This window comes from Diadema antillarum, unplaced genomic scaffold (genome assembly GCF_040938485.1).
Source record: "Diadema antillarum isolate AM-2024a unplaced genomic scaffold, OU_Dant_1.0 seq00000007_RagTag, whole genome shotgun sequence".
Classification (NCBI taxonomy): domain Eukaryota; kingdom Metazoa; phylum Echinodermata; class Echinoidea; order Diadematoida; family Diadematidae; genus Diadema; species Diadema antillarum.
Window position 1 is genome coordinate 67,815 of NW_027271129.1, and position 16,141 is coordinate 83,955.

A 16,141-nucleotide genomic window follows, 5' to 3' on the forward strand; every position below is an offset into this window, starting at 1 on the left:
CATTCACAGAAATCAAAACTGCTGGTCCCTTCAGTGTGGAGCTATAAATGATATTATAATCAAATATTCATGTGTCTGTTCTCTTTCCTCCATCAATATTGCTACCTCAAACTCATGAACTTTTTATGCAAGTTTGCTATTCAAACAACTTCCTTTAAAACTTTGTAGCAAAACAGCTGAATCCTTCGTACAATTTATCAGATAGCATCTTTTTTTTTCTTTCTCAGACTGAAGAGGGAGTTTCAGATAAATGCAATAAAATATATGGTACCAGTACCAATTTTTTACCTCTTCCCACTAAGGACCCATTACAACTGCCAACAGCTTAAAAACTTGACTGTCGGGCAACTGCATGTATGTTGTATGTAGAGAAATTAGATAGACATAATTCTCCTCAATCCTTTAACCACTGAGGTTGTTGGGGGGGGGGGGGGGGGGTGGGGGACAAAAGGAAGATGCAGCAGTTATTCTCCAGACTGTCTGGTTGGCAACATGTATGATGTATAACATGAAATTAACATCAAACCCTCATTACACAATGTGATTAACAAAATTCCCAGTAGCAGACCACCTCCCCATTCACACACGTGTACACACACACACACACACATACACATACAGACAGCCAGACACAGGCAGCTAATGAGTAGATGCATGAAGAGAAATATGATCACCATTAAAAGTCAAAGTGTCATGTCAGGCAATGTGAACATGTACAACCATATTAGACTATAGTTCCATTGACAATGAACATTCTATTGAGTATGCACACATGTACTATTTACACTTACAGGCAATACCTTATACTGCATTGGGTGTGCAAACTGTTCAGTTGGTTTAAAAACAAATACGCTCAGACATTTATTCATACTTGGCTTTCCTGCAAGTTATTCCTGTAAATACTGCATGCATGCTTAGCCTGGAAACAGACTCGAGGAACTGGCTTTTTGTTGAAATGGCAGTAAGATGCCCAATATGAAGGTACTCTTTACACCTCCCCCCTCTCCCCTTTATCATATGACACAGAATTGTACCTGGGTGTTGCTGTTACCTTGATTTTTTTTTTGCAATCTCTTTATCCATCATGAAAATTTCCACGTAGATGGTGGTAATGAGCAGAACAAATATCTGCATATTAAGCAAGCCATGTTATCGAGCATCTTTGAAATAATAAATGTTTTACTGTAAAACGAGGAATTTTCGCGTGCATTTTAATTTCGCAAATTTCGCGAGCACCAAAATTTGCGAAATTAAAATGCACGCGAAAGTTTTTGTCTACACTATATGCATTGAACACCAGTGGCAATTTCATGCCACGAAAATGGCTGTCGGCTCCAATTCGCGAAAATTTCATGCCGCGAATATATCATGTTTTACAGTAAATCAAAGAATGCACTTCAGGTCATTGTCATTGTAAAGAAGTCTGAAGATCATATTGGCTGAGGATACCAGTGCTTATCTTCTTACAAAGTAATGCCTTTACATCAATGCAAGGGACATTCGAAATTGTCAGGGCTGCATAGTTAACATTCTTACATGAAATTTAAGAGCCATCAGGCAGATGCCTGTATTTGCATGTGTCATGCTTCCTGACCGGCAATGATAATTCCAACAAGGCCATTATAATATTTTTCAGGATATGGAGGAACTATCAATTCCTATGGCAGCTCTTGTACAAGTAAGGAGACTTGAGACCTCTTCAATATCATGAACACCTCAAAGCCAATCGCTTGTACAATCAGGCTGCAATGTACCAACATAGGCATATGTTTGTGTGTGTATATTTCCTTATTTCGTCACTAACCAAAGGAAATCAGAGCAGAAACAGCACTTGGCTTCATTTGACCAATCTGTACTACATACTCAAGACAGCAGTGTTATGTTCCACAGGTCCTCAAATGTGTACATTTGGGAATAAATTCACACAGGGCAGTCAACCAAAGCGGAGCCTCCAACATAATGCACTGACTGATTATATGTTAATGAGAAGGTCATCAAAAGAAAATTATCACAAGGGATTATATAGACACAATGCAGCAATTACTGTTACTTCAATAACAGGAGTATTGGATTACAAAAAAAAAAAATGAAGCAATTTTACTACAGCACATAGTTGTCTCGGATGCTTATACTTAACAAGCAACCCTTGGCTTACAACTGCCATACATAGTCCTTCAGTTACATTTTGATTAAGTTTACTGATCTTGTCTACTGACGAAGACGGATGTAATTACCGGTATTACCCTTCCTAAACAAAGCAAATATTCTCAAAATACTCTCCAAATTATCAGTAATCACACTCTTGAACTAACACAGAGAGAAAAATGAGGCCCCCCCAAAAAAATGTCATATTAGCTAAGCTTGGCCTTTCATCCCTATCCATATTTTAAGGAATATGTGCTCGATTGACAATAGTTTGTTGTTGGATATTTCTAACTAAAGTTAAGGCCAGAAAAATGACAATTTAAATTAAAAGTTGCGAACTTTGATCTCAACCCTTGACCTCTGATATATATCACCAATATTATGTTCAAGTAAATAATAATCTATTTTCAGCTCATTTCTATCCAGTCCGCAAAGTTGATATCACTATTGGACATTCCCCACTATGGAGGTAGCTACGAATTACTTCGTCTTTCTCACCAACATTTCATTGCAGCAACTTCTGTAAAACGAGGAATGTTCATGTGCATTGTAATATTGCGAATTTCGCAACAGCCAAGATTCACAAAATTAAAATACATGCAAATGTTCTTGTCTACATTATATGCAGTGAATGCCAGTCGAAATTTACAAAAGAGGCTGTCAGCCTCAATTCACGAACAGTTCATGCCACGGATATATCTTGTTTTACAATATTCATTTCCGCCACCCTTCCAACTGAATCATATTACAACTGGATATTCCTAGACAGAGTTGCAGCTGTAAAATGTCAAAAATTCCCTCCTAGGCGGGGTACAAAGATATTGACCATTATTTTAGTCGATTTTGGTTTTTTGCAGAAATAGAATCCTTGATATGTTTTCTACATGTATTAGTACACTAAATTTCATAGCATAAGACTAAGTTTTTCCAAGCAAAAATTGAATTTTAAACACCCTATATTGGATCGCATTCGTCAGTTTCGATCTTCTTTCAAACGCTGTGCCAATGTGACCAGTGTTGCTACAGTGCAGCGTGTCATGTGTGATTGGTTAGTGGGTCGCACACATTTACATAGTTCGGCTTTCGGAGACACGTCTCGCAGCGTTTCGGGAATGTTTTGTCAACGCGTGCATGCTCCATTGTTGTTGCTACAATGGATATGCTCGCTCTGCAGTATACGCAAATCGGCTTTTACTATCCATGCTTTTCTACCGCTATGTTCGACAGTGGAAATGAAACAAAAAGTGAACAGCGATACTAACTTCCAACGTGAAAACAGATGCATGGTGAACATGGTTTGATTCGCCACACAAATGGCGCAACATGCAATCAAAAACTCACATTTCAATTGCAGCAAATGACATAATCTTGTAAAAAGAAAACATACAATATTCTTAAAATAACGCAACATAACAAATATACAAAAATTAAAAAAACAAAAACAAAATAACAGGAGGCGTGACCCTTGTCAGTTCTAACTGTTAGCATTTTTTCTGCCTTTGAAAGGGTCCCCAATGATGAAAATACAAATTAACCACAATGAAAACGTGATTTGTAAAGATGTGGACACAAATGCGCCACCCGCTCCTGTTATATGTGCACACACAGGCGGGGCATGTGGATGCCATTGGGTAATACTTGCACCATACACACACCAGCAGGCTTGCAATTGTCCTATCCGCCATCCTGAAAGACGTAGTGGTAAACAAAGCCGAGCGAAACCCATTGTGTTCGGCTCTGCACGCCGAGTTCCGAGGAAGGTGAGCGAGAAATTTGACTCTCTCAGCAAGCCAATCAGAAGGCACTGTGGTTGCTAGAGGGGGAGCTTAGTCTCGATTGGCACCATCGTATGGACGGGTGATTCTCACCTCGCATCGCTGCTCGGACATTGAGCGTGTTTCTACTGAGCGATGAAAATTTGAGGTGATGCAGGGTGATTTGCTGTAATACGCAGTGATGCGCGGTCATGCGCAGTGACACCTCAAATTTTTCCTCAGTAGAAACAGATCGGGTAGTGGCCGATGCGTGGTAATGCGAGGTGCTCTGTCGTCCACCTTTTGAGGTGGTCAATGCGCGGTGATGCGAGGGGCGATTTTCAGTAGAAACACACCGGGTAACGAAATTCGCGGTGTTCCGGAAGTCTCAAATTGTTGGGAGATTTCGCCCGCATTATTCGAATGGTCACACACCTGCTTGTGTTCACAGCACTGACGTATCTTGCGTGTTGTAGTATCCAATACACTGTACAGTCTACACTGTACACTCACTTTGTACTGCGTACTGTTACTTCTTGTTTCACGGCTTGCATGAACCACGATATACACTAACTTGTTTCTTGTAGTTTGAATAAATTATATGTTGGAGAATATTGACTGGAGAATGGATCTGCAGCAATCTTTTATTTTCAAGTGACGGCAGATATGACAGAAGTAAAAATAGTGAATCTTCAGAGATGGGGCATTGTGGAGGATGGTGGATGCAGGGTTTGCAACAAGGTGAAGGGCTCACTAGAGCACATTTTGTCAGCATGTGGAGATTCATTACAGGCCTAAACATGGAGGCACAACCAGGTGTTGAAGGAGATGGCGGAGGTGGCGAGGGTGGCAGTGGAGGCAAGGAAGAAGAATGGGACTCCTAGGGTGAGGGGAATCACGTTTCTGAAGGAGGGGGTGAGATGCAGTGTGAGAAGGAAGGGTCAGAGGGATGATGGTGGGGGATCTTAGCAGCGGGGGACGATTGGGAGGTGTGGGTGGATGAGGGCAACCGTACAGTGCCAGAGGAGGTAGTGGTAACTGCCCTTCGGCCGGACATGGCGCTGGTGGCTAGATCTGTGCACAGGTTAGCAATGGTGGAGCTGACTGTGCCATGGGAAACAAGGATGGATGAGGCAAGGGAAAGAAAGTTGGATAGGTATGCTGAGTTGAGAGAGGAGTGTGAGAAAAGGGGGTGGAGAGCGGAGGTGCATACTGTGGAGGTGGGGTGCAGGGGATTTGCTGGATGATCGGTAAGGAGGTGGGTCAGAGGGATGGGAGTAGGTGGTAGGGACGGGGAAAGGTGGATCAGGAGAATTTGTGGGGCAGCGCAGACAGGATCTGCATGGATAGGTGGGAAGGCTTGGGGGGTGGTGGGAATAGGGGGGTGTAGAGAGAGTGTTTGAGTAGAGGTGATTGATGCCAAGCGTTTGTTGTTGTTGTTGTTGTTGTTGTTTTTGTCTTGTTTTATGTTGTGTTGTTTTTGAGATGCCATGGGGGTGCTGTCAAGGGGATCCCAACGCAGCACCGGCCAGCCAGGGGGAGGTGTACAGCACTTAAATGGTCGAAACACCGATGATCCCTGGTGTGCTGCTGATGACCCATGGCATCTGCGGAGTTAACATCTTTCTGTTTATTATCTCGTGAAGGGCATTTCATTTTTGGACGCCAAAACAAAGCGGAATGCCGTACGTAGCCTTGCATACTTCTTCTAGTTTGAGACGTTGCATCTCCTGAAATATTCGGCCACTTTCTCCTTCTCCAAGCCGCAGATTGAACGTGACTCCTGACTCACTGACTGGCAGTGAGAACAGCTAGTATTAAAGCGAAAATATAAATGCACATTTCATGTGTACCTCCCGATCTAGTTTGTGCCATCTTGATCATGTTGTTTACCTTCCCATACCGCGCAACCTGCGACCACATCTGTAAAATACCCGACTTCCAGTTCACAGCAAGTTCTCTCCCATCTTTCCGCATCACCGCATATCACCGCATATTTATCGCTCGGTAGAAGCAGTTCTGGTAGTCGTAAAATATGAGGTGATACGGGGGACAAAATTCACGGTGATACGAGGTGATACAAGGTGATGTGAGGTGTCCCCAGTAGAAAAACGCTCATCGTCTTTGAGCAAGAGGTGAATTTTCAAAGCCTGTTTTCTTGCAATTTTGTCGGGTTAACAAATGAAAAAGTGCATTATATTTCGCTTTTATATGCCCACTTAAAGTGCTGGAGAATACACTTGTTTTTATATCACTGCAAAGCTTAGAAAATGAGTAATGTGATTCAATGAAAATATGAATTTTCAAAATTCCTGACTTTTGCCTGAAACCATTGTCGTGGGTCACATATACAGGGTGGCCCAGAAAGAACGGAACACCTAAGATCTTTAATTTCAGCAATATTGTTGCAAATATGTCATTATTTTGGATACTATTGAAAAGGCCATACTTTTTTCAATACAATGACACCAAGTTCTTTAATTTTGGTTAATATGTTATGATTTTAGGACCATTTTTGTCAACCCTTGCAATTTTCAAAATGTGATCATTTTGCATTCTCAGAGATACCGAAACCAGCGACAATTCGGCTTGTCATAGAACCAGTAGCGTTCACAGTGTGTGGAATGTGGGGAGGACGGTGTGGTTGTCATTGTCCGCCCCACATTCCACACATTGTGAACGCTACTGGTTCTATGACAAGCCGAATTGTCGCTGGTTTCGGGATCTCTGAGAGTGCAAAATGATCACATTTTGAAAATTGCAAGGGTTGAAAAAAATGGTCCTAAAATCATAACACATTAACCAAAATTAAAGAACTTGGTGTCAATCTATTGGACAAAGAATGGCGTTTCCAATAGTATGCAAAATAATGATACATTTGCAACAATATTGCTGAAATTAAAGATCTTAGGTGTTCCGTTCTTTTTGGGCCACCCTGTATATATATCGTCCCTGGGGTGACAAGACCTTGTATCTGCAATTTTGGTGAAAATGACTTTTTTTGATTAATGGTCAAATAATCGGTTACATGATGTCCTGTCCAAATCCTAACTGTCTTACCCCAAAATTGAAGCCACCAAGGCATGTCCAAGGAAAGGCTATCCCATTCGCTGTAGTGCTTTGGCAGCCATGTTTTTTAGCTCTCCTGGTATATATATATATATATATATATATATATATACTGAATATTTATTTTAAATTGTAACAACAAGATCTTGGGCAGACTGAATCCTATTGAAAACATGCAAAGCTTTGCATGATTGTTTGCATATGGTACCTTTATCTACTAACCCCATGGCTGGGTCAATGGGCATTTCCAGAAAGTACAGCAGAATGATAAGTTTAAAAAAGCAAATGCATTCAATATAAATATGTCAAATATTTTAGAAGCCCTTTTTTTTCTTTTCTTTACATGGCACAGGGCTTAAGTGCATTGCATTATCAAAAGAGAGAAAAAAACTAGAAATGTCGCTATGGCGACTGATGCCTCCGCCATAATGCATGATTCTCCTAATAGGCGTATAGTACAATGTCTTCACAATGTGTGATCCATGACAGTTTCACATAACTGGCAAAATATTGAAATGACAGGTTTGTCAGAAATGTCTTGTGGGTTTGTTATAATTTTCTAAGAGTGCAGGTACACATATTTGGGGAATTGAGAATTTTTACTTTAATTCTGACGGACCTTTTTATAAGTATATGCATTGAGTAATTTCCAAGGTATGAAAAAAGAGTGGAATGACGGTAGAAAATAGATTTTTGATATTATTATCATTTTTTTTTTTTTGGGGGGGGGGGCATTGAAACCTGGCCTTTGACCTTTAACCTTTGACCTTTGACTTTCTGGCTCGAAATTTCGCGGAGAATCTCCATTAGGTAATGCATGTATTAAGTTTTGAAACTAATAATGCAAGCATTGCATATACTAGTATATGAGGGAATTAGTAACATTTTGAGGAGTTGACCTTGACCTTTGACCCTGACGATTGACCCATGACCCCTAAATTCCCTAGATAATCACTGCCAGTCAGTACATGCGTATGTACCAAGTTCCACGAAGATACATTGAACCATTTGCGAGAAAAGTGATATTGCAACATTTTCATCTAACCTTTGACCTTTTGACCTTTGACCTTATGACATGAAACTCTCTCTGGAGAATCTTTACGCAGTAGTACATGTCCACACCAAGTTTCAAGAAAATACCTTTGGGCATTGCATAGATATGGGGGAAATTGCAACATTTGTAGCATTTGACCTTGACCTTTTGACCTTTGACCTCTTGCCTATGTCACTAAAATCTACTCAACTAATTGTCCCATCATACATCATCCTTGGACCAAGTTTGGTGAAAGCTGCTTCATCCAGTTTTGAGTTATCACGTAAACAGATAAATTTTAGGATTTGACCTTGATCTTTGACCTTTGACCTCTGTCTGATTTCACTGAAAAACTAATCAAGTAATTGTCCTATCATACATCATCCTCCAACAAAGTTTGGTGAAATTTGCTCCATCCAGTCTTGAGTTATCGCGTAAACAGATGCAATTTCATGATTTGACCTTGACCTTTGACCTTCAGCCGATTTCACCCCAAATCTTATCAAATAATTGCCCCATCATACTTCATACTTGGACCAAGTTTGGTAAAATTCCAGTAAATATTACTCAAGTTATCGCGTAAACGAAAGCGGACGGACGTACGTACGGACGTACGTACGGACGGACGGACGGACAACCCGAAAACATAATGCCTCCGGCACCACTTCGTGGCGGAGGCATAAAAACTACTGTTACTTTTCATGCAATATTGACACTACTGCTTTCATATAGGGTAGTGTGACAATTGAGAATGTGAATATGCATGTGTTGTACTCTGTATAGCCCCTTTTCTTGAAAAGCTTGCCAACAATTAGTCAGTACAGGCCCAAATTTAATTGACTACCCTTTGATTATACAGTCACATGGAACAAAACAAAGAAACAAGGCTAGACCATGAACAATGGCAACATTCTTGTGAAGTGTAGGATTTCACATTAGTCTGGAAAGAAGGGCAAATCATTTTCAAGAGATCCTGTGAACAATGTACTGTATGAAAGAGAGATATTATTCAGAGGGGTGACAGTTAAGATGTGAGTTTCTTCAATTTGTCTTCCTCTACAAATAAAATTTGTTAAGATCGCAACTGTTCATCTATGAATTAACAAATGAGTCCCACTGGTTCCTTTTTTCCGACATGTTTGTTAATTTATGGATCAGTAGTTGCAATCTTAACAAATTTCATTTGTAGAAGAAGACAAATTGAAGAAACTCACAACTGAATGTGCTGTCTGCTTTGATACTGAATTTTATCTTTTAGTGATCGTTAATTCTGTAATCTCATTGGTCAATCAACCACTGAATATATCCCGTATTCCGTGATATGATGTCATGATACTGTATTACACAGCCAGCTGCGCGTGTACCAAAGACGCTTTATTATAGGAAAGTGCACTCTAATCCTGTACAAAACAAATGGACAGCGTGCGGTCCTCAAGCATATTACACACATAACCTGAGACCACTAGACGCTTGATAAACAACAGCAACTTATATCTATCTGGCTACTGCAGTATCTTATGGCGAGTACGTGTACGTATTTGTATGCACGCATACAGTAATCAGCTCGCGAGACGTAGGCCTAAGTCTACATGGTCATGGCTGACAGCCGGCGATTTCAACATCATTCACGAGGGGAAATCAGCGAGAAGAAGGTTAGCACTTACACTTAAAAAGATAAAATCGTTACCCCCTGCTTGTTCTTACGAAATACGGGAAATATCTACAGTCTGGTGCCATATTCCATTCGGCCTCCGGCCGAATGGAATATGGCACCAGATCGTAGATATTTGCCCGTATTTCATGAACAAGCAGGGGGTAACTAATAGTATTACACGTTGATTGGTTGAGGGAAAACTCGGCAAAGTTGAAAAAAAAGGCATACCTTGATAGACTTCTCCTTACAGAAGTCCAGGATTATCTGTCTCCTGTCACGAGTTGTATTTGTGGCATCAAAGACCTAGTATAAAACAAGAAATGACAAACTAGTGAATACCATTCAGCATTTTGATACATGTGAGACATATTACAGTTGTATGTCAATATAAAACATAAAATGACAACTGTGATACCCAACACTAGAGTCAGCTGCTATTCACAAAATTAAAAACATGCAAAAATATGAACTCTGATCCTGACATAATGTGACGAGCACGCACACATTCCTATTTAGTACGGTACTCCATGATAACGAATTTAACTACTAACAACATTGTTGGGAAGCCTTGATTCGCCGAAAAAAAAAAAATAGACTTGCTAAATATATGGTGTATACAGTACTAAATGAACCAACAGAACACAAAAGAAGCATTATGACAAGGATCTCTTATAATAAAAGGCAGAAGTATTCATAGGCAATACTTGGCATCTGCTACAATCCTTCGACGTCATTCTGTTAGTCACTTTTCATCACAGATTTTACAAACAATCACTGATATGGAGCTGCAAATGACTGCCTACTACAAAATGGAAGCCTACATTTACAACTGCATGCAGACTCACAAATACAGGGGAATCCTGTTACAACTACATATTGTAGATCATCAGGTCCATCTGATCTACCTCTTTACATCTGGACCCTAGTTGTATCCATACACTTGAATATATCCTTAAATATATACGGAATATTAATGTTCTAGAATGTGAAGGCTACATTAATACTACAAAACAATATTGATGAACAGGAAAAAGGAGATGTGATGGGCAAGTGCTTGACACCACGGGTATTCTTGCAAGAAAAAGAAAAAAAAAAGACGCCTGTGTCAATCCAATGTGGATGGGCAGAACGGTTTCACTCCTACATCTTAGCATTCTCTAGAACAACACCAGTTAGAACCTGGTGTGTAATTGCACTCTTTACCCATATCCGCCAATCTACGGGATATCCCCTAGTTTGTGCAAATGCTGCGAACACCGATCTATGGGATAATTCATAGCAGAAATGGCTTAGATGATGGCATCATTTAAATAGCTTATTTATAGCTTGTGAACTCTGCCCGGACATCCCAGTCCTTTGCATCACTTCCTGTTACTGATACTTTCATTTGTATTTTGTATTCACTTTGGAGGTTTATAGCAGGCTGCTGAGGGAATAGGTCTACATCTATGTAAGATCAAACACTGCCGTACGTGTACGTATAGGCCTAATTTACTGTAGTACCATCCATACGGTCTATGAGTTTATAGACCAGACTAGTCCACATAGCACAGATCTTTGAGTTATTATTCAATATTTCCTCATATTTGTATTCACGCATTATACCCAATGATTTATATACCATCAGAGCTTACATTATGAAGATTTCAAAATTGATAGTTGTTTTTTTTTCTGTATAAAGGCTATGAATATTTTTCATTACTGGTTTCTTTTGAACAAGAGATGTGATTATTCATTATATGTAAATCATACAAAAAATACTTAAATCATATGACACCACATAATTCATGACATGATGCTGATTTACATCCAATATAAAAGGCCATTACTTTCTCCGTGTTTTCCGTAGTTTTCTTTTCATAAGTATCGGTGACATCACCTTGAATTTGCAACAACACAGTTTTGTGAATGCACGTGAAATAGCCTCTGGCAGCAACAGCCTTTAGACTGCATTACGTGACTGGCAGATATAACGGGTCAATGGTTATCCATATTCAAATGATAAGATGCATGCTTACTGAAGAATTGGCCAATGAAGAAACTTCAAATCATATCAGACAGTGAGCCAATTTCATGAAGATATTTACAATGATTGCAACTTAAACTACATACATTCCTTTTGACTAGCTATGGTAAATGAAAACAAACAATCAAAATACTGTAAAACGAGGAATTTTCGTGTGCACTTTCATTTCGCGAATTTCGCGAGCGCCAAGATTCGCGAAATTAAAATGCACGCGAAAGTTCTTGTTTACACTATGTGCATTGAACGCTAGTGGCACTTCGCGAAAATTTCATGCCACGAAAAAGGCTGTCAGCTTCAATTCGCGAAAATTTCATGCCGCGAATATATCATGTTTTACAGTATATGGAGAAAGAAATTTCTCTACATTTTTTTCTATTTCCACCTCCCCTGCCTGGTGCATCAATTTCTTTCATTCATGGTCATTTCCTCTTGCATAATATTGTAAAAGTGAAAATTTTCATGGGTGATTGGAGCCGCTTTCAATGCGTTACGCTTTGCGCATTGATACCACATTAGAGCTACGAATATGCTGCTTTTAATACCCTCATAAGGCAATTGTGATATGCCCTAAAACCAACGAGCTCTTGCTGAGGAAGTCTTTGATATGTTCAAAACTTGGTGGCAATCATGATGATGATGACAACAATTCATGCTTCTAAAACACTCAAGATACGATGGAGAATATTTGGAACGATCAAGCCATGATATGCCGCGCTTTGATATTTTTTAGGACTGTAGCGGGATCGCCATCAAGAGAGATGGGGGTATTTGTGCACTGCCTGATGCGATTGAATTTCATCTAATTTTGTTTGGTACAAACATGAAACAGATATAGACTGCTTTCATTCCAGGCATCGTTGATATTATTTTCCCTCAGGATCTCAAGTCCATGCTGTGACCTCTGTAGCAAGCTCCTTGAGAAATAGCATACAACTCATATCCCCCCTCCCCCCTCCCCCCCCCCCTCCCCCCGGCCAATTATATCCACCAACGTCCTGAACAGTAATCCTTTTGAGAACTAAAGTGTAGGATCTGTTTAATATTCAATACGAAGGAAAAATCCTACTTAGTGCCAATGTTTCACCTACATGTACTGCTTGCCAATTTTTTACATTGATGTACATCTACCCACTAACCAGTTTCCACTTCCGGTACTAACAAAATATATACATATTGTAGTCTTAAATTATGGGCGCATATACAGTAGTGCATGAGATGACTATGACCATATAAGTGACCCTGCACCACAAAACAAACAAAACATAGCCAGACATGGATTTTTAGTTAAGGGTAGATTCTAAAAGAGCTGACTCTAAGCTTTAAAATGATGTATAACTCAATTCAAATGGATTCTCCTAACCTATATAAATACTGGAAAGAAAGCACACACTCTGGAAAGTGTGAACTGAGAAAAGAGACTCTGAAGTACAGGGTCTATTCAATTGCTTAATCTTTTAAAAAGCCGAGCTACCTGTGCCATGAATGGGACAAAAACATGATGTTCTCCACCGTAGCACCAACAATTAAGGGATTATCAGATTAAGCTGATATTGAGCATGGTCTTTAACCACATTCTGACCATGATAAATGCCAACTTTCAGAGCAGTAGCATCATCCTTTCAAAAGTTATTACAGTTGCAAGTAAAGATGGAGCAAAGGATTTTCCGGAAATGAAAGGGGCCTCTAAGAAAAACCTGGGGCCCGTTGCATAAAAGTTGCAATTATGATAACTTTGCCATCCAATGGTAACTACCATGGCAACAGTACTAAACAGCCAATCAAAATCAAGAATTCCATGGAAGTTACCATTGGATGGCAAAGTTACCATAATTGTAACTTTTATCCAATGGACCCCAGATCACAATACTCCACCAAAAAAAAAAAAAAAGGTTGTAGAAAAACTGCTGAAAACCCTCTTTCCCATTCAATGTATAATTCCAAACTCGAGAATAATGTAGAAGAATAGCTCTTTCAGAAAATATGGAAAACTCAAAATTGACTCGATTCACCCATTTTACCTTTCATGAGTCCTCATGTAAACTCAAGGGGTGCAACTTTTTGTTTGTTTTGTGATGCACGGTCACACATACACTTCCTGGTACATGTACATTTCAGTGTTTGTGCATGACAGGATATTGGCACAACCATTGTATCTGGCTATTAAAGGCATGAATCAGCCTTTGTTCCATGTAAACCTGTACTTCCATACTCTGAAAAAAAAAAAAAGAATTGTTGCTTAAAAAAAAAAAAAAGCTGGAGTTTGTTTCTCATACATGCGTAGTGTCATTGTAAAGCATTTAAATACTTTGCTATCTTAGCAATGCCATCAAAATTTTGTAATTATACATGTAATCCCTAGGATATTGCAAATCCCCCCCCCCCCCCCAAAAAAAAGGAAAACAGAAAAATCAGTTTCACATACAGAGACTCCAACCCCAAGCACCTTCTGATCTGGAGATTCTTCTGCCTGAAATCCCTAGCAAACTAGAGACTCAGACTTGATGTGCGCGAGACGGAACATCACGAGCCCCGAAGTGCAAAGTCCCTTAATGCAGCCGGGGTCCAGGGCCCTGGAAGCTCTAGGGTTTTAGATGCTCTCTCCTGCTATTTCAGGCTGTGGTTTTTTTTTTTCAAATACGATGATACAAAATATCATATATTTTGGCTTGATAATACGTCATTTCCTATTAAAAAAAAGAAGTGTTTTGGCGGGAGAAAGATTGTTTCAAGCGAGAGAAAACACATCCGAGGGCAGAGACACAGAGCCAGGGCGGGAGAAGTTAAAGACCTAATAAAATGGTTTACAAATGTTTTTCTTAATGATGTAATAATATCAAATGTTAAATTCTAAGTAATTCTGTGGTCGTGCGGGGTTTTTTACTGTTCTGAATTTTGTTCTATATTTGTTAACATAATGGATGCAATTTCCTCGGTTTTTGGAAAACTTTCTATACTTTCGCCGTATGCGGCGCACTATCACTTCTAAATTGTGATGACGTCAAAGATCGGAGTCGTCGATATCGATTGTCCGACCAGCCTAGCCATAGCCAGCAAGCTAGCAAGGCTAGCACAGCGCAGTGACAGCACCGGCCGGCGGCTAGCGCTGGCGGGGGAGCAAGCTAGAGAGCGCATAGCTAGCGCTGCACTCCGCTATTGTCATTGGCTAAGCCTTTGGACAAAAGAATATTTAATGAATTGTATCGGATTTAATACTGCCAATAATACAGATTACAACGTGGTACGCTTGAATATCCATTATTTTCACTGTAAGACCATGAAGACTGTGGCGAGAAAAGGATGCTTCGCACTCGGGCAACGCTAAGCTTACATAGATTTGTAGGCAAACTTGTGAAATAGGCCCCACCATTGCGCGTCTGTACTATTAGTACTACGGCGACTCGCCTGTTTATACTCGTGAATTCAGCCCCATCGTGTGGCGTTCATCGGTAGATAAGCACGGCGGTGGAGCTTCCTTCCACAGTATAATACTCGTGAATGCGGCTAAAAGGACTTCCTTATATGTCCCTCGACTAATTTAACGGCAAATTTAACCATAAATACAACCCTACCTAACCCTAAACCCTAACCCTAGAACCTACCCTTGCTTGCTATAAACTCACGGGTGCACGTGCACTGCTGTGGGGCCTATTTCATGATAGCCCCAACACTGCGTGTCTGTACTAATACTACGGCGACTCGCCTGTTTATAGGCCTAGGCCTACTCATGAATTCAGCCCCACCGTGGCGTTCATCGGTAGATAAGCACGGCAGTGGGGCTTCCTTCCACAGTATGATTTGTATCATTAAAAAAAACTACTCGACCAAAATTGACGATCATTCTTGGTATCGTTTTTCTTAGAAAATGGCGCATCTAGATTACTGATAACAATTATTGCAGAAACTGACCATGGGAAACTGGTTATGCCTTTTTTTTTCCTTTTTTTTTTTTTTGAGCCACGACCCACCCTGTAACATACCCTAATCCCCCTAATGTATAGAGTGTAGCCTCTGTACTACTACCAAAGATCCTGCTACTAGTCTACTAGACCTAGTGGTACTTAGTACTACTACTAGCAGTAGTACTAGTAGACTACTACTACTAGTTTAACTTGTTAGCGCCGGCCGACAGGCCAGGCCACGGACGGGACGCTCCCGCTTGCGGCGGCCAGAGTAGCTGCTCACTTTGTGAGCAAGCTGGGTCTGTTCTTCTACTACTTACTAGACAAACAGTTACAACTTACAGTGTCAATCATGTAGAATACACTATATCCTTTCTAACGTTAAACTATGGGGGCATACCACACATACCACTCTGTATTTCCCAGGCGATCGTTTCCGTGAGGTCTATTCTCGGACGTGGTGCCATGTTCATTTGCTCTTGCACTGGCAGCGGGAGATGCAGCTGGTTCATATCGGTAAGCTAAAGGTGCAGCCCCACGATAACGTTCTGGTTCATCGGC

At 40.3% G+C, this 16,141-nt stretch overlaps 1 protein-coding gene across 1 annotated transcript in view; it reads right to left on the reverse strand.

Annotated features, from left to right (window-relative positions):
• The window catches only part of LOC139724953 (6-phosphofructo-2-kinase/fructose-2,6-bisphosphatase-like), a 142,899-nt gene that overhangs the window by 47,634 nt on the left and 79,124 nt on the right, over positions 1-16,141 (reverse strand). Inside the window, 1 exon segment of the mRNA XM_071636069.1 lies at positions 9,884-9,958. Within this exon segment, the coding sequence (XP_071492170.1) occupies positions 9,884-9,958 (75 nt within the window).